This window comes from Chlorocebus sabaeus, chromosome 5 (genome assembly GCF_047675955.1).
Source record: "Chlorocebus sabaeus isolate Y175 chromosome 5, mChlSab1.0.hap1, whole genome shotgun sequence".
In the NCBI taxonomy this organism is placed as follows: domain Eukaryota; kingdom Metazoa; phylum Chordata; class Mammalia; order Primates; family Cercopithecidae; genus Chlorocebus; species Chlorocebus sabaeus.
Window position 1 is genome coordinate 66,043,666 of NC_132908.1, and position 19,848 is coordinate 66,063,513.

Genomic DNA, 19,848 nt, shown 5'->3' on the forward strand with positions numbered 1-19,848 from the left:
CATCCTCTGCAACTATAAAAAATAAGTTATTTCCATATGTGCCAATTATACAAAATTTTTTTTTTTTTTTTTTGAGATGAAGTCATGCCCTGTTGCCCACATTGAAGTGCAATGGCACAATCTCGGCTCACTGCAACCTCCGCCTCCCGGGTTCAAGCAATTCTCCTGCCTCAGCCTCCCAAGTAGCTGGGATTACAGGCACGCGCCTCCATGCTCAGCTAATTTTTGTATTTTTAGTAGAGACAGGGTTTCACCATGTTGGCCAGGCTGGTCTCAAACTCCTGACCTCATGATCCACCTGCCTCGGCCTCCCAAAGTGCTGAAATTACAGGCATGAACCACCGTGCCCGGCTACAAAATATGTTAAGTGGGGGGGAAAATCATGGTATACAACAAAGCATAGAATATAATTTTGTACTTTAAAAAGGCAAGGAAAGGCTGGGCTTGGTGGCTCATGCCTGTAATCCCAACCTCTGAGGTGGGAGGATTGCTTGAGCCCAGAATTTCAAGACCAGCCTGGGCAAAATAGCAAAACACTAAAATGCCAAGCATTGTGACATATGCCTGTAGTCCCAGCTACTTGGGAGGCAGAGATGGAGGATTGCTGGAGCCCAGGAGTTTGAGCCTGCAGTGAGCTATGATTGTACTACTGTACTTTAGCCTGGGCAACAGAGCGAGACTCTGTCTCAAAAATCTTGCAGGGGCCGGGCGCCGTGGCTCAAGCCTGTAATCCCAGCACTTTGGGAGGCCGAGACGGGAGGATCACGAGGTCAGGAGATCGAGACCATCCTGGCTAACACAGTGAAACCCCGTCTCTACTAAAAAATACAAAAAAAATAGCCGGGCGAGGTGGCGGGCGCCTGTAGTCCCAGCTACTCGGGAGGCTGAGGCAGGAGAATGGCGAAAACCCGGGAGGCGGAGCTTGCAGTGAGCTGAGATCTGGCCACTGCACTCCAGCCTGGGCGACAGAGCGAGACTCCGTCTCAAAAAAAAAAAAAAATCTTGCAGGGAGGAGACAAGAAACAGAAGTATACACGTGTGCTTGTAAACAATGAGAATATGTCTTTATATGAGTGATGTCCTCTGAGAAGGGAAGCAGCTAGGAGTCTGGAGTAGAAGAGAGCCTTACTTTTTAATATGTGCTCTTTTGTACTGTATTATCTTTTCAATAAAAATTTAAAATAAGGACACAGGCTCTGAATGTTGGAAACCTGGCTCCATCATTTTTTTAGCTGAGTAACTTTAACCCTCTAACCCTCAGTTTCTGCAAATATAAGATAGGGCTAATAACTTTCGTCTATAGGACTGGCAGAAAAATTAGATCATATATAGAAAGTACCTAAAATAGTCTCTGACCCAAAAAGTAGTAGTATTTGAGGCAAAACGCCCTGGACCAGAAGTAACTTTACAAGTAGCTGCAGATAAGTCTCATGACCCCCTGTGGCCCAATTGCCTCCTGTCCCTAGTTGGACCAGTTGGTCCCTAAATCTCCTTACTGTTTTGTTTTGGGTTTTGGTTTTTTGAGGTGAAGTCTCACTTTGTTGCCCAGGCATGATCTCGGCTCACTGTAACCTCCGCCTCCCCAGTAGCTGGGATTACAGGTGCACGCCACCACACCTGCTAATTTTTAGTAGAGACGGGGTTCCACCTTGTTGGCCAGGCTGTCTCAAACTCCTGACCTCAAATGATCCACCCACCTTGGCCTCCCAAGTGCTGGGATTATAGGCCTGAGCCACCGCACCCAGCCTCAGTCCCCTTATTTTTGTTTCCCTGTTCCTTTCAAACCTGTTTCTTGCTAGAAGTTCTAGCTCCCAAGTCGGGAGGATTTTTGGGGGAAGTAGGAGCTCCTGTGAATAGGTACTTTTGACACCCTCCTAATTCCGTATCAGACCATAAAATCGGAGCATTGCTCATGAAAAATGGAAACTGTAGTAGCAGACTTTTTTTTTTTTTTTTTTTTTTGAGACGGAGTCTGGCTCTGTCACCCAGGCTGGAGTGCAGTGGCCGGATCTCTGCTCACCGCAAGCTCCTCCTCCCGGGTTTACGCCATTCTCCTGCCTCAGCCTCCGGAGTAGCTGGGACTACAGGCGCCCGCCACCTCGCCCGGCTAGTTTTTTGTACTTTTTAGTAGAGACGGGGTTTCACCGTGTTAGCCAGGATGGTCTCGATCTCCTGACCTCATGATCCGCCCGTCTCAGCCTCCCAAAGTGCTGGGATTACAGGCTTGAGCCACCGCGCCCGGCCGACTTTTTTTTTTTTTGAGACAGAGTCTCACTCACTCTGTTGCACAGGCTGGAGTGCAGTGGCTTGATCTCAGCTCACTGCAACCTCCGCCTCCTGGGTTCAAGTGATTCTCCTGCCTCATCCTCCCGAGTAGCTGGGATTACAGGCACCTGCCACCATGCCCAGCTAATTTTTTGTATTTTTAGCAGCAACAGGGTTTCACTGTGTTTGCCAGGCTGGTCTTAAACTCCTGACCTTATGATCCACCCACCTCGGCCTCCCAAAGTGCTGGGACTACAAATGGCAAATTTTTGTATTTTGGGTAGAGATGGGGTTTCACCATGGTGGCCAGGCTGGTCACTAACTCCTGATCTCAAGTAATCTGCCCATTTTGGCCTGTCAAAGTGCTGGGATTATAGGTGTGAGCCACTGCATCGGCCTGGTGACAGATTTTTAAAGTAGGGGCAAGGAAAGGCATGATTGCTGAATCAATAGCCTCCTAGGCCAGGCGCAGTGGCTCATGACTGTAATACCAATACTTTGGGAGGCCGAGGCGGGTAGATCATGAGGTCAAGAGTTTGAGACCATCCTGGCCAACATGGTGAAACCCCGTCTCTACTAAAAATACAAAATTTAGCTGGGTGTGGTGGCATGCACCTGCAGTCCCAGCTACTCAGGAGGCTGAGGCAGGGGAATTGCTTGAACCCGGGAGGTGGAGGTTGCAGTGAGCTGAGATCACGCCCCCGAACTCCAGCCTGGCAACAGAGTGAGACTCTGTCTCCAAAAAAAAAAAAAAAAAAGCCTCCCGGGTTTCATAAGATAGTTGCCCATTCTGTGGGTGGTGGCAAAGGGCTTTGTGGGGAGCTGGGGAGGAAAAAAATGCTGGTAATCATTTGCTCTGGGAGGAATCATATCCGGGCAGTCTTGCCTGTCTGTGGTCCTGAGGTCTCTGCCATGCTTTGGGACTGAATAAAGGAGTCTGGGAACTATGATTGGGCCTGAGAGTAAAGGGGAGTAGAAGCCCCAAGGCCATGTAACTAGGGGGGCCTGGGAGTAAAGGGGAGTAGAAGCCCCAAGGCCATGTAACTAGGCATGGGGTGAGTGATAAACACAATGGGAAACCTATCTCAATACAAGGGCCAGCGCCACCCCTGCCTCCTTCTCCAACCCAAGATGGCCATGCATTATCTTCTTTTTTTTTTTCTTTTTTCCCGCCCAGGCTGGAGTGTAGTGGCACAATCGTGGCTCATTACAGCCTTGACCTCCCAGGCTCAGATGATCCTCCCAACCCCAGCCTCCTGAATAGCCAGGACTACAGGCGTGTGCCACCAAACCCGGCTAATTTTTGTATATTTTGTAGAGATGGGGTTTTGCCACATTGCCCAGGCTGGTTTCAAACTCCTGGACTCAAGTGATCCGCCTGCCTTGGCCTCCCAAAGTGCGGATTACAGGCATGAGCCACTGCACCCAGCCACATTATCTTCAGGAAGTCTGTGGATGTCCTCACAGATCTCCTCAGGCAGGAGGAGAGGGCAGTTCAGTCGTACTGAGAAATGCTGGCACAGTAGACAGGTGGTCATGGCTCTCTCTCTTGTGCAGGTGCTGAGCGCCGTCCTCAAGGATCTCTACCACCTGCTGAAGCACGTGGTGCATCTGGAGCCCGATGACGTGGCCAAGCTCCATGCCCAGTTGGCCCTAGAAGAGCTGGATGACATCATGAAAAACTTCCTGTTCCCTGCACAGAAGCTGGAGAAGAAGATTGTGGTCCTGCCATAGACCTGGCTCCAAGGACATGGAGGAGGCAGGCAGGGCCAGGCACCCAGAGCCATGCCCAGGTCTTCTGGCAGGTGTCCCTGCTGCCTCTTGAGTGCTGGCAGCATGGCTGACCCTTGGGGTGGCTTTATGGTGCTGGTCACTTGGGTCTTCAGGGTCCCTTCCTAAGGCATCTGTTTGGCACTCCCGCATTCAGCCTGAAGGGTGTGCAGTTAAGAGAAAACAATTAGCCGGACGCGGTGGCTCACGCCTGTAATCCCAGCACTTTGGGAGGCTGAGGCAGGTGGATCATGAAGTCAGGAGATCAAGACCATCCTGGCTAACACAATGAAACCCTGTCTCTACTAAAAATACAAAAAAATTAGCCAGGCGTGGTGGTGGATGCCTGTAGTCCCAGCTACTCGGGAGGCTGAGGCAGGAGAATGGTGTGAACCCGGGAGGCGGAGGTTGCAGTGAGCTGAGATTGCACCACTGCACTCCAGCCTGGGTGACAGAGCAAGACTCCGTCTCGGGAAAAAAAAAAAGGGAAAACAATTACAAATCTCAATCTGCACATTTTTCACTGTCCTCTAGCTTTGAGAGAAGGATGTCTACCTAGTGGAAGTATATTTTAACATGACTGATGGCATTTGACTAATTGTCCACTCTCTTGGAACTTGGGGAGAAGAGACTGGCCACCCATATGTCACCTAGCTCTATATTCTTCCAGGCTGAGATTCTTCTTCCTCAGGAAAATGAGGAGCAGAGCTGGCCACCCTTGGCTGCTCAAGAAGCATTTCAGAGTAGGAGATGCAGTTGGAGGTGGGGAGGGGAAGGGAATAGTTATCAAATAATGCAAAAGGAAATAAAATGATCTTGGATGGAAAGAACAACAGGGCTAAATATGGTCCTCTGGTGTCGAGATGGAAAACTATGGAGTTGAAGAGGCTCTGATGCCCAGAAAGGACAATCAAGCTGGTTGACTTTTCCAGAGAAAAAGGGTGAGTCCTGTGTTTGTCCTCCCAGGCCATTTTTCTTCACTCCCTCTGCTGCTGTTTGCAGAGTTGCCCTTATTATCAGGAGAAAAGAACCACAAGCATCCAGAGAGTTTACATCCTGCCTTCTGTCCTCTGCTCCTTCAGAAAGATGAATGCCTAGACAATGGGTTCACACTGAATGCAGGCTGGAAAGAATGCATGCTGGTGGCCTGATGCCAGGGCTGTTGAAACAATTTCAGATATAGCACTGTGGTCTCCGCTTTATTTCTTTATGTATTTTGGCCACTGCATTTTGATGGCAGCTAAAAGAGATAACAGAAAGGAGATACTGGCTGGCTGCTTCAGATTATACCTCCCTGTTGTCAACACCTTGATGAGGCGAACCCAGAGCTGCTTGATCAGTCCTCGGCTTTGCGGGGCTAGGTACAGAATTTTATCACAGGATTTTATCCCGCTCTCTGGGGTGACCAGACCCACAGGAACCAAAACGCCGTTTCCAAAAGCTCGAGTGGCTGAAGGATCTATACACAAACATGGCCATTTGCTAGTTAACAACAGGATATTTCTCTCTGCCCAGATCACAGACACGGTTCTGAGTTCAGAACTTCCTTGATGGCGTCCCTTTAAAGAGGCCATCTTATGAACAGAATCACAAGTGAGCTTAGTGAGCAGAGAATTAGAACAAACCTAGCTAGGTGTGTTTAAGGAATATTTCCATTCAGCTAGTGTAGCTGGATTAATTTCTATTCTCCAAATCGAGGATGTCTAGAAAATGGGCATTGTGGCTTTCAAATATAAGAAGAATCTCCTTTGGGCCAGCTGGATATACAATAAAAATGCTTGTTTCTTGGCCTTCCTTTAACTGGACTCCACAACCCACTTCAGATCAGCAGGTCGAATGTGTTACACAATCCATTTCACTTACAACTTTGTTTGCATTAACTGCATTCCAGTTCTGAGGACAGATCCTGATTGACCACCTTGATTAGTCTAAGACACTATCTAGTCCAAAACCCTCGAGTGTCTCATGAAGCATCCTAGTACCTTTATCTCTAGTTATAGATCACCTCTTAATTTGAACTATTTGGCAGGCAACTAAAAACATCTGTTCTTTATTGATTTTTTTTTGAGGTGGGGTCTCACTGCATTGCCCAGGCTATTCTCAACTTCTGGACTCAAGTAGTCCTCCCCACTCAGCCTCCTGAGTACCTGGAATTACAGGTATGTGCCACCATTATGCCTAACTTTATTGATTTATTTTTTTCTTTTTATTTTTCTTTTCTTTTTTTTTTTTTTTTTTTGAGACAGTGTCACCCAGGCTGGGAGTGCAGTGGCACAATCTCGGCTCACTGCAACCTCCAACTCCTGGGCTCAAGCGTCAGCCTCCCAAGTAGCTGGAAGCACAGGTGCACACCACCATGCCCAGCTAGTGTTAGTATTTTTAGTAGAGACAGGGTTTCTCCATGTTGACCAGGCTGATCTCGAACTCCTGGCCTCAGGTGATCTACCCACCTTGGCCTCCCAAAGTGCTGGGATTACAGGCATGAGCCACCGTGCCTGGCCTTTATTTTATTTTATTTTTTTTGAGATGGAGTCTCGCTCTGTCGCCCAGGCTGGAGTGCAGTGGCCAGATCTCAGCTCACTGCAAGCTCCGCCTCCCGGGTTTTTACGCCATTCTCCTGCCTCAACCTCCCGAGTAGCTGGGACTACAGGCGCCCGCCACCTTGCCCGGCTAGTTTTTTGTATCTTTTAGTAGAGACGGGGTTTCACCGTGTTAGCCAGGATGGTCTTGATCTCCTGACCTCGTGATCCGCCCGTCTCGGCCTCCCAAAGTGCTGGGATTACAGGCTTGAGCCACCGCGCCCGGCCAACTGGCCTTTATTTTAAGACAGAGTTTTGCTCTGTTGCCCAAGCTGGTATAGAGTAGCGCAGTCATGGCTCACTGCAGCCTTGACCTCCTGGGTTCAAGGAATCCTTCCACCTCAGCCCCCAGAGTAGCTGGGATCACAGGTTTGCACCACCACTCCTGGCTACTTTTTAAAATTTTAGCAGAGATGAGGTCTTGCTATGTTGCCCAGACTTGTCTCAAACTCCTAGACTCAAGCAGTCCTCCTGACTCGGTTTCCTAAAGTGTTGGGGTTATAGGCATGAGCTACCACGCGTGGCCTATTTTTTTTTTCTTTTTAACAGGGTCTCACTTTGTCACCCAGGCTGGAGTGAAGTGGCATGATCATAGCTCACTGCAGCCTCAACCTCCTGGGCTCAAGCAGTCCACCCACCTTAGCATCCCAAGTAGCTGAGGCCACAGGTGTGCACTATTGCACCTGGCTAATTTTTTTTTGTAGGGACAGGGTCTTAATATGTTGCCCAGGCTGGTTTTGAACTGCTGGCCTCAAGCAATCCTCCCCCGTTAGCCTTCCAAAGCACTGGGTTTATGGGTGTGAGCCACCACACTGGGCCCTAATGTAATCCTTTTAAACATGACCAAATGATTAAAATTTTCCAGATTTTCTATATTATATATATGTGTGTGTGTATGTATATATGAATGACAGTCCTTGGGAAAGAATGTGAAAACTTTAGGATAATAAAAGCACAAAAACGGCCGGGCGCAGTATCTCACGCCTGTAATCCCAACACTTTGGAAGGCTGAGGTGGGCAGATCACCTGAGGTCGGGAGTTCAAGACCAGCCTGACCAACATGGAGAAACCCTGTCTCTACTAAAAATACAAAATTAGCTGGGCATGGTGGCACATGCCTGTAATCCCAGCTACTCGGGAGGCTGAGGCAGGAGAATCCCTTGAACCCGGGAGGCAGAGATTTCGGTGAGCCGAGATTGTGCCACTGCACTCCAGTCTGGGCAACAAGGGAAACTCTGTCCCCCCCGAAAAATAAAAGCACAAAAACTTAAACGAAATACATGGGAACAAAAGTGACACTTTCCTGCATGGACCCTGTGAGGTGTGTCTTGCCTCCCACCCGCACCCTGCTCTTCTCCCTCAGAGACCACCTTCCCACCTCCCACCGCCCCTTCTGCTGCCGCCTCCACCTGGCCCGCTGAGGCTCTGCTGACCCCTCACCTACAGCGTCCTCCACCACCCAGTGGCCCGTTTCCTAGACTGCTGTGTGGCACTCACTCAGCGTTCTGCTTGGCTCTGTGCCTCCTCCTCTCCTTTTTCCCCTCCTAGGCTCTTTCTCCTGTTCCCAGGCCCGCCATCCACCACCCCCTTGCTCTACAGGCGATGGCTCAGCCTCAGGAGACATGCAGAGGCCCCACTTGTGGCTACAGCCAAACCCCAGGCTTCTGCCCAACCTTCAACTGCTTTTTCAGGTTAGACTTCCTGAACTTTCTGGAGAGTTTCCCCTCTCTGCTTTGTTTTTCTTCCTCCTTGGCACAAACTTGTCCTTCTCCAAGTTCAGTGTTATTTAATCAGAAATCTCTTATCTTTTGCTTTGCTCCTTATCATCTCTCCACACTCATAATTTCCCATATTTCCCGACCTCCTCCTCCACGTCCCTTGCTTCGTTGTTGTTTTTTTTTTTTTCTTTTTGTATTTTTAGTAGAGACAGGGTTTCACCATCTTGGCCAGGCTAGTCTTGAACTCCTGACCTCATGATCGACCCACCTTGGCCTCCCAGAGTGCTGGGATTACAGGCGTGAACCACCGCACCTGGCTTTTTGTTGTTTTTTTTTTTTTGAGACAGTTTTGCTCTGTTGCCCCAGCTGGAGTGCAATGGTGCGATCTTGGCTCACTGCAACATCCGCCTCCTGGGTTCAAGCAATTCTCCTGCCTCAGCCTCCGGAGTAGCTGGGATTACAGGTGTGCACCACCACACCCAGCTATTTTTTTGTAGTCTTAGTAGAGACAGGGTTTCGCCATGTTGGCCAGGCTGGTCTCCAACTCCTGACCTCAGGTGGTCTGCCTGCCTCCGCCTCCCAGGATTGCTGGGATTACAGGCATGAGCCACCACACCCAGCCCTTGCTTCGTTTGTTCCACCCTCTCCTGCACTTCTTTGCTTTCCTATGGCTCTGTCCGCCCATTCACATGTAAGAGCCAGTATGCCAGGGACTGGGATGTAGGAAAGCAAACCGCAAGCAATGACAACAATTTATTGAGCAGCTATTACATACCAGATGCTGCACTGGGCCCTGAGAACACAACAGTGAACGAAACAGAACTCTTACCCTTGAGGGGAGCTTATGAGGCAGGGGAGGGAGACAGCAACAAATAAGATAAACAATGTCAAGTGGGGCCAGGCGTGGTGGCTCACACCTGTAATCCCAGCATTTTGGGAGGCCGAGGTGGGTGGATCACCTGAGGTCAGGAGTTTGAGACCAGCCTGGCCAACATGGTGAAACCCTGTCTCTACTAAAAATACAAAAATTAGCCAGGCATGGTGGGATGCGCCTGTAATCCCAGCTACTCAGGAGGCTGAGGCAGGAGAATCGCTTGAACCCAGGAGGCAGAGATTGCAGTGAGCTGAGGTTGTGCCACTGTACTCCAGCTTGGGTGACAGAGCAAGACTCTGTCTCAAAAAAACACAAGAAAAGAAAAAAAAAAATCAAGTGGTGAGAGATGCTATGGAGAAAATAAAGTCAGGAGGGAGGAGGGTGGGAACAGTAAGTTGAGATTTGTTTTTCAGAGGTAGCCTTGCTGAGAAGTTGCTATTTGAATAATGATCAGGAGGTGAATTAGTACTGAAATAATGGGGAAAGATCCTTCCAAGTAATGGGAACAGCAAGTGCGAAGGCCCAGAGGTAAGAGCAGGTCTCAGGAGGGAGGGGTGCTGAAGTAAGAGGATCGCTTGAGTCCAGGAGTTTGAGGCAGCAGTGAGCTATGACTGCACCTCTGCACTCCAGCCTGGGCGACAGAGTGAGGCCCTGCCCCGAAATGGAAAAAATGAAAGAAATACATATAACCATACCCAGCCAGTTTTTCCCCTCCATAAAAAGGAAGCAGTGATCCCCAGCCCCCTTCATGCCACCCCCCAACGTGGCCTCAGGGGCTCTGTTGTTTCAGCTCCTCTTCTCTGAGCAGCAGTTTCTCCTCAGTGGCCCAAAAAGAGGAGAGCAAGCGTGTTGATCTACCCTGTGTCCACCCACCTGTTGTGTCCCTTTGTCTGCGAGGGTGACTGAATGAAGCGCTGCCTGCCACTTAATTGTGCCTCTTGCCCAATCGTTTGCCGCATTGGAGGGCTGGCTACAACATGTGAGAGTGGATCAATTGATAAGCCGAGAGATGAGTCATCTGACCTGTGCAAAACCAGATAAGCTTCTGCAGTCTGCACAAAAATCTAAAATCTCAGCCAGAATTTCTGTGGCAAAGGGAGAGTCAGAAAACGGAGCTGTGAGAGGTGCCACATTTCCCTGACCATGAGGGGTCTTCTTCCCCAATACGTCCCTTCCCCCAGCAGCAGCCTTGACCTCAGAGGGCCTGGCTGTGTCCTCAGCAAGCTCTGCAGCCACAGACATGCTGCAGTCACATGCAGCAGCCACACTGCAGTGCGCGGCACCTCTGCCTGCCATGCTCCACTCTGTTGGAACTGAATCACCGCTTGGGGGTTGGGAACCTGTGTTGCTCCTTACAATACCCGGTGCTGCCTCTTTCCTGCAGGCAGGGCTCAGGGCTGTGCTCAGCGCCCTCTGCACAAGCTGGCAAGGTGAGAGGGGAATGCAGACCCCACCTTCGACCCTGGAAAGCTGAAACTTATCATTCGAGGGGTCATCACCTGTTGTCCTCCCCAGTTCTTCATAGGGAGTCAGGAGCCCCACGCTGCCAGGCCTCAGTTTTTGTGCCCCTCCCCCAGAGTGCCCTCTGAGGTTCTTTGTAACACAGTGTTGCAGGATCAGTGTTTGCATTTCCTTTAGTTTGGAAAGTCATTTTCCATCCATAAGCTTGTCTGATTCTCACAACAATCTTGAAGAGCAGGGAGGCAGGCTCTTGGCATCCTCCCTTGGTGGGATTTGGTTCCAAGTCTGCTGGGTCGCAGCCAGGAGCCTGTTTACTACATCGGAAGACCCTCCATGAAATGTTTTGAACATCTGTTGAATACAATGGAGCTTCTCCTGCTCAAAGTGAGTACAGAAGTAAAAGCCTTTCAAGCAGAGTAGAGTTTGAGATGCAAACTCAGGTACTCACATATACGCGTGAACCCCAACACGTGGGTCCCACCAAGAAGGCGTTTGCGTTCGGCTGACACATGGGCTGCTTACCACCTCCCCCGTGCTGGCCCTTTGCCCTCGAGTCTGAGGGGCGGTACAGCCCACAGGTACAGTGCCCGGCTGCTGTGTGTATTTGTGTACATTTTCAGATATGTGATGTGAGTTAGAACAAGTTTTTTTTTTTTTTTTTTTTTTTGAGGCGGAGTCTCGCTCTGTCGCCCAGGCTGGAGTGCAGTGGCCAGATCTCAGCTCACTGCAAGCTCCGCCTCCCGGGTTTACGCCATTCTCCTGCCTCAGCCTCCCGAGTAGCTGGGACTACAGGCGCCCGCCACCTCGCCCGGCTAGATTTTTGTATTTTTTAGTAGAGACGGGGTTTCACCAGGTTAGCCAGGATGGTCTTGATCTCCTGACCTCGTGATCCGCCCGTCTCGGCCTCCCAAAGTGCTGGGATTACAGGCTTGAGCCACCGCGCCCGGCCAGAACAAGTTTAATGTATATGTAGTTTGGCACTTTTTTTTTTTTTTTTGGAGACAGTCTCTCTGCCACCCAGGCTGGAGTGCAGTGGCACAATCACAGCTCACTGAAATCTCTACTTCCCAGGCTTAGGTGATCCTCCCACCTCAGCCTCCCGAGTAGCTGGAACTACAGACATGCACCACCACACCCAGCTAATATATATATTTTTTAGATTGAGTCTTGCTTTGTTGTCCAGGCTGGAGTGCAGTGGTGCAATCTCAGTTCATTGCAACCTCTGCCTCCCGGGTTCAAGCAATTATCCTTCCTCAGCTTCCCGAGTAGCTGGGACTACAGGGGCGTGCTACCATGCCCGGCTAATTTTTGTTTTCTTAAAAAAGTAGAAACAGGGTTTGCCATGTTGCCCAGGCTGGTCTCGAACTCCTGGGCTCAAAAGATCCACCTGCCTCGGCCTCCCAAAGTGCTGGGATTACAGGCATGAACCGCTGCGCCCAGAACAATACATGTTAATTCCCTTGACCCTCACACTCTGAGATAGTCTTACTATGACTACGGATGGGAAAACTGAGGCACACAAGAGGCAGATTACTTGCCCAGATTATATGACCAGTAAGGAGAAGCTAAACCAGTATTTGGATCCAGGTAGTCTGGCTCCAAAGGCTGTGCTTTTTACCACTGTGCTTTGCTGCTACCCAATAGATACTGTATTTCCAAAGAAAGAAAAATTCCCACAATCTCACCTCAACTCCTACCCAAGATTACCACTGACAAACTGGTGCAAAATCCCTCTAGATCTTTATTTATTACCATATTTTATTACCCCAAATAGTGTCCCACATCATTTTTTCTGAGTCATATACCTTGGAGACACTCATATCAGTACTCACAGATCTCTTCCTTTGTGATGATGGCATGGCTTCCATTGTTGGGGTAAACTGCAGCATTTGTTTATTGATGGTTCCGTTGACTTGTTTCTAACTTCCAATGGTTTTTCAATGATTCTCAAACATAACTTTGTATACTGAAATGTTACTATGCAATAGGTCTTAAGAGGTTGTAGTGCCAGATCAAAGGAGTGTAACCATTTCAAATATTAGTACCAAATGTCCCCCCAAAAGTTTGTACCCGTCTACATTCTCCCACCCTCAGCTGACTTTGCTTAAAACACCCGTGAAATGCAAAAGCTCAGTCTCAAGGCAGTGTTGATACCATTCTCTAAATAATTCAGGACTAGGAAATCTTCAGGCCTGGAGTTTTCTGTGTACCAAAACCACCATCAGGGACACGCTAATATGCTTTGCAAGTTACACCCACCAGCAGCCAGGTCCCAGGTGCAAATACTAATTAGTGGCTTATAATTACTACTTAGTGGCTTATAAGTACTCATCCGGGAGAGAAATCCTGAGCCCCTGCAGGTCTATTTAAAAGAGGTTTCTCATCTCTGAGACTCTGCCCTTAGTGTATAGGGTATGCCTTCTTATGGGGTTTGGAATGTCCCTAGAATAATGACTCTATTTCCCAAATCAGATTCAGGATATAAGGTCTGATGGCCCCTTAAAACACTGGGTTCATCTGGAAAGTCTAGGTTGAATGGTTGTACCTCTGTATCACTGTATGTCAAGATCACGATTACAGTTAACACTCTACAGAGCTTATTATGCTCTTCTGTGCATGTGACACATATTAATCCCTTTAACCCTCACACTGGGCCTGTGAGATAGGTCTTACTGTGACCCTGTTCTACAGATAGGAAAACTGAGGCACACACGAGGCTAACTGCCTCAGATTACATAGCCAGTTAGAAGCAGCCAAACCAGTACTGGACCCAAGCAGTCTGGCTCCAAAGGCTGTGCTTTTTCCCACCGTGCTTGCTGCTACCTGATACATAGATACTGTATTTCCAAATTGTTAAAATCTGTTCTTAGTGTAAGTGTGGATAAAGAAAGTGGTTCCCACGCCGTGGTCATGCCTGTAATCCCAGCACTTTGGGAGGCCAAGGCAGGTGGATCTCTTGAGATCTGGAGTTCAAGACCAGCCTGGCCAACATGGTGAACCCCATCTCTACTAAAAATGTAAAAATTAGCCAGGTGTGGTGGTATGCACCTGTAGTCCCACCTACTCAGGAGGCTGAGGCAGGAGAATCACTTGAGCCCAGGAGGTGGAGGTTGCAGTGAGCCGAGATTGTGCCACCGCTCTCCAGCCTCGGTGACACAGCGAGACTGCGTCTCAAAAAAAAAAAAAAGAGTGATTCCCTGCTTGTTTAAATGAAACACCTACGTCAAGTTAAGCTTTAGCCCAAATAGCCTCAAAAGAGTGTCCTAGTACGTTAAAACCCAACCTCAAGCCAGGCACGGTGGTTTGGAATCCTAGCTACTTGGGAGGCCTTGGCAGAGGGATCATTTGAGCCCAGGAGTTCGAGGCCAGCCTGGGCAACATAACAAAGCCGTCTCTGGGAAAACAACCACAGAAACAACCTCAAACACCAAAATTTGTTACACCTCTTGTGTTTGACCTTGTAGTTTGCCCAGAAGCTGGAAGGAGGTGTATGAAAGCTCCACAGCCCACTTACTCCTGCACTTTGGCAGCTTTGGTGAATTGCTTATGGAAAGGCTTCTTTTGTAGGATGGCCAAGATAGTAAACATCCAAGACTGCCTTCCTGGGAGCAGAGGAAGCAGAAAGCCATGTGGCAAGTGTGCAACATAGAAAATGTAGCAAGTCTTCCCATGAACTCCAGAAATGTCTTTTTTGAAGGTTGTTGCTTTCCCATTCATTTCCTATAAGCAGGGCTTCAATTTTCAGGTATCATTCTCAGAATAACATTGTATCATTTTTGTTTGTTTTTTTTGTTTTTTTGAGACAGAGTCTCACTCTGTCATTCAGGCTGGAGTGCAGTGGCGCAATCTCGGCTCACCTGCAACCTCCACTTCCCGAGTTCAAGCGATTCTCCTGCCTCAGCCTCCTGAGTAGCTGAGATTACAGGCGCCCACCACCACACACGGCTTTTTTTTATTTTTTAGTAGAGATGGGGTTTCACTATGTTGGCCAGGCTGGTCTTGAACTTCTAACCTCAAGAGATCAGTCCACCTTGACCTCTCAAAGTACTGGGAAATACAGGCATCAGCCACTGAGCCCAGCCTACAGTGTATCTTTTTTTTTTTTTTTTTTTGAGACGGAGTTCCACTCTTGTTGCCCAGGTTGGAGTGCAATGGCGTAATCTCAGCTCACCGCAACCTCCACCTCCCGGCTTCAAGCAATTCTCCTGCCTCTGCGTCCCGAGTAGCTGGGATTACAGGCATGCACCACCACACCCGGCTAATTTTGTATTTTTGGTAGAGACAGGGTTTCTCCATGTTGGTCAGGCTGGTCTCAAACTCCCGACCTCAGGTGATCCACCCACTCTGGCTTCCGAAAGTGCTAGGACTACAGGCGTGAGCCACTGCGCCCGCCTACAGTGTATCATTTTTAGTAGTTATTCCTTGCAAGAAGCTCAAAGCGTAAATACGTTAATAGCTCTATTCCCATACCATTCCTTGAGAGAGGAAAAAGCAGCTGGGTTAATGGCCCTCTTTGGAGAAGGGAAAAATAAGGTCCAGAGAAGTCAATTATTGCAAATAAAAAGTCAACCAGTTGGCCAGCCCCTAACTCCAGCACGGAGCTGCCGGAGGCTGAGGGCAGGAGCCTCAGCACCTGTGTGGTGCCAGAGCGACAGGAGCACCTCTTCTGGGGAACTAGGAAAGCTACTGGGCCTTGAAGTGGTTTATTAAATGATGTCAGATTTCATCTTTACTGTCTACCTGAAGAGCAAGAGCTAGCTCAGAAGAGCTCCTGGGTGGGGTTTTTCTAATGTATCATCACACACACAGGTAGCCACCTGGCGCTGGGGAGAACAAAGCGGCCTGCTCTGTACTCCCAGAGTCTCTAGAGCCACCCCCAACACACACACACCTTTATTGGACAACACACCACCTTCAAAACTTCAAAACTTAGCGGCCATGTTAATCCTAGAGAAAGGCCAGCCTGAAAATAGGCTTTCTATGAAGAAAAGAGAATGGGAATGCTAATGTTTCAAAGACCTGAGATTTTTGCTGTTGCGAGATTTCAAGGGACAGGCACTAAGTTGTGGGTCTTTCTCTGTGGCCAAGACCAGGGCGGTGTGAGAGAGAGAGTAATAGGGACTCTATTCCCCGAAAGAGAGCAGCCCAGACCCCTCATGAGTCTCTAGAGACTACCCTTTCCCATGTTTGGGTGAGGAAAACCCCACAGTGCAGAAGTTCTGTCCTTTAGAAAACAAAGTGAATCCAAGTTGTTTTGACAACTCTGTCCTCCTATAGACAAGGGCTGGCTGCGTTTTTCCCAGTTCTCCTAGAAAAAAAGCAGACAGCAACTTAGTGAACAAAACGGTTGTTGAAATCTAATTCCAGGTGCGTCGGAGAGGCCTGGGGACTCACCTCGTCCATCTGATCCTGTTCCTCTGTTTCTCCCTGGCTCTCCTTCCTAATTTCCAACTCAAATCCACATCCTTCCTTCTTTTATTTTGTTCCTTCTGGCTTGACAGCTCATTAGTCCATTGTTAACTTTTTTGTTTTTGTTTTTGAGGCAGTGTCTCGCTCTGTCACCCAGGCTGGAGTGCAGTGACACAATCTCAGCTCACTGCAACCTCTGCCTCCCAGGTTCAAGGGATTCTTGTGCCTCAGCCTCCTGAGTAGCTGGGATTACAGGCGTGCGTCACCACGCCTGGCTAATTTTTTTTTGTATTTTTAGTAGAGACAGGGTTTCGCCATGTTGGCCAGGCTGGTCTCAAACTCCTGGCCTCAAATGATCCACCAACCTCAATCCCTCAAAGTGCTGGGATTACAGACGTGAGCCACTGCGCCCAGCCCATTGTTAAGTTTTTAAGGTCAGTAAATTAAACAGGTGCCAACACCATGGCAGGCCTGGTGCTGGAGGAAAATGGACAGACACTTTCTTACGTGCTCTAGAACTCACCGCCTGACTGGCTGGCTCTTGACTGGCCTCTCGGTGCCAGAAATGCACTTGTAAGTGTCAGCTGAGGAGAACCCTCGGGCTGTTTTCTCAACCCTGGATGCAGAATAGAATTGCCTGGGGAATTTTTTTTTTTTTTTTTAATTCAAGCCTGGGGTCCACCCCCAGTGATTCTGATTAAATTGATCTGGGATGGGTTCCAGGCATTCGTGATTTTTAAAAAGCTCTGCAGTTTTCCAAAGCCTACTGTGCAACACCCTGCCAGACATGGGAATCACTACATTGGCTTATCTGATGAGAAAAGAAATTTGGGGAGTGGGGTCCTAGCCAAAAATAAAATAAAATTAACTGCTGCAAGTAGGACGTATTTTGGCAGGGGGTCCCCTCCAACAAAGGCACTGATGGGAATGGCCCCTACCCTCAGCTCTGCTCTAACTGCTTTTATAAAGGGTCTAACTTTGGACCTCCTGTGTGACAGTGACTAATGATGTCTTTCATCAAGAAAGAAGACATAAAGCAGAAGTGCTAGCACAATTAAGAATTGTGGGACCATGGCCAGGCACGGTGGCTCATGCCTGTAATCCCAGCGCTTTGGAGGCTGAGGCAGGTGGATCACTTGAGGTCAGGAGTTTGAGACCAGTCTGGCCAATGTGGTGAAAGCCCGTCTCTACTAAAAATATTTTTTAAAAATTAGCCAGGTGTGGTGGCGCACGCCTCTAGTCCCAGCTACTCAGGAGGCTGAGGCAGGAGAATTGCTTGAACCCGGGAGGTGGAGGTTGCAGTGAGCAACCAGACATGTATTCCAGTCTGGAAGACAGAGGGAGATTCTGTCTCAGAAAAAAAGAATGGTGGGGCCAGGCTTGGCCCACACCTGTAATCCTAACACTTTTTTTTTTTTTTTTTTTTGGAGAGTTTCGCTCTTGTCACCCAGGTTAGAGTGCAGTAGCACCACCATCTCAGCTCACTGCAACCTCTGCCCCCCGGATTCAAGTGATTCTCCTGCCTCAGTCTCCCGAGTAACTGAGACTACAGGCGAGCGCCACCACGCCCAGCTGATTTTTCAGTAGAGATGGGGTTTCACCGTATTAGCCAGGATGGTCTCAATCTCCTGACCTCGTGATCCGCCCACCTCAGCCTCCCAAAGTGCTGGGATTACAGGTGTGAGCCACCGCGCCCGGCCTAATCCCAACACTTTAGGAGGCTGAGGTGGAAAGATCGCTCGATCCCAGGAGTTCGAGACCAGCCTGGGCAACATGATGAAACCCCGTCTCTACAAAAAATACAAAAATTAGCCAGGCACGGTGGCACATAGTCCCGGCTATTCAGGAGGCTGAGATGGGAGGATCACTTGAGCCCAAGAGGTTGAGGCTGCAGTGAGCCGTGATGGCACCACTGCACTCCAGCCTAGGCAACAGAGCAAGACTGAGGAAAAAAAAAAAGAATTGTAGTTGATGTTATTGTAACAAGAGCCAAACAAATTCGGAACAAGCTTACCTTAAGTGTAGACAGGGATTGTGTTCCACCAGTCTGGGAAAGAGTGTGCACTTGTGTGTCCATTTTGTGTCATATAACTGTACACATGTGTGGTGCAGACACTTGGTAGGAGTAGGCTTACAATGCCCAAAGGAGAGAACCTCTCCCTGGGACTTCCCTGGGTGGGAGGACATTGCTGCTGACATCACCAGGCTTGGAAATCCTTTCTTCAGGGAAAAGCCTCCTTCTAGGGGAATCCTAGAGCGGTATTTAGCATGTGCCTCCCCCTCTTGCCCAGGACCACTGTGGTCCTCGATGAGGAGGTCAGTGTGGGCTGCCCCAGCGGGGGTGTGCCAGCCGAGCCATGTGCCTTTTTATAATTCCCTCAAAGGTGCCAGAAGAGCTGGCACAGCTCTGCACACTCCGCCTTTCCCTGCTAAATTCTCTCAAAGGAACAGTGGGAGGAATTTAAATAAAGGAAATCACTCCATTTTTGGCTACCACTAATTCTAAATCCTGGCCCTTCCACTTTATTTACTGCTTTCATTGTAAACAGGTTGTGAAAGCTTTTTCACATGAATCCATGTATGATAGAGACTGCACCCCACCCTGCCCCAGCTTATAAGGAAATCCTGTGAACTGAGAATTTATCTTCATTTTTTTTTTTACAACATGAGGTCTCTCTGTGTTGTCCAGGCTGGTCTCAAACTCCTGGACTCAAGCAATCCTCCCACTTCAGCCTCCTGAGCAGCTGGGACGATAGGCACATGGCACTGTGCCTGGCCTTAAAATACCTTTTTATTACAAAATTGTTTTACTTATTAATAGAAATTTCAGAGAAAAAAATCCATTGTTCTACCACTTGATTTTAATATCAAACCTATTAATATATTATTAAGCCTGAATTTTTTTTTTTTTTCACTCTTGTTGCCCAGGCTGGAGTGGTGCAGTGGCATATCTCAGTTTACCACAATCTCCGCCTCCCAGGTTCAAGTGATTCTCCTGCCTCAGCCTCCCGAATAGCTGGGATTACAGGCATGCGCCACCATGCCCAGCTAATTTTATATTTTTAGTAGAGACATGGTTTCTGCCTGTTGGTCAGGCTGGTCTTGAACTCCTGACCTCAGGTGATCTGCCTGCCTCGGCCTCCCAAAATGGGATTACAGGTGTGAGCCACTGCACCCAGCCTAAACCTGATCTTAATGATCAAACCTGACCTTGATATTTGGGTGAACTTCTCACCTGCCTTTAATTCATATGTTTTTTGTTTTTTGTTTTTTTAGATGGTGTCTTGCTCTGTCGTCAGGTTGGAGTGGCAGTGGCGCGATCTTGGCTCACTGCAACCTCTGCCTTCCGGGTTCAAATGATTCTCCTGCCTCAGCCTCCCAAGTAGTTGGGACTACCGAGTAGTTGGGACTACAGGTGCATGCCACCACGCCCAGCTAATTTTTGTATTTTTAGTAGAGGTGGGTTTCACCATGTTGACCAGGATGATCTCAATCTCCTGACCTCATGACCCACCCACCTCAGCCTCCCAAAGTGCCGGGATTACAGGCATGAGCCACTGTGCCTAGTCTAATTCATACGGTTTTAAAGAAAACAACAACGTAAATGTAGGTATGCATACATAACAATTGTGTCTCCTGTTCATTACTTAACACTGCATAAGTGTCTGGAGTATTCCTCTATTGTCCTCATGAACGTATTTTTTAGTAGCTGCACAATATTCCACCAAAAAGATAGATAAGTGTTGAAAATTGCCTTCTGGGTTTTTTTTTT

General features: G+C 48.6%; 1 protein-coding gene across 1 annotated transcript in view; it reads left to right on the plus strand.

Annotated features, from left to right (window-relative positions):
- TANGO6 (transport and golgi organization 6 homolog) overlaps nucleotides 1-4,868 on the plus strand; it is a 252,551-nt gene extending 247,683 nt beyond the window's left edge. The window contains exon 18 of the mRNA XM_007993836.3: nucleotides 3,823-4,868. Coding sequence (XP_007992027.1) covers nucleotides 3,823-3,999 — 177 coding nt within the window. The 3' untranslated portion in view covers nucleotides 4,000-4,868. The remainder of the gene's footprint in view (nucleotides 1-3,822) is intronic.
- Nucleotides 4,869-19,848: the final 14,980 nt, after the last annotated feature.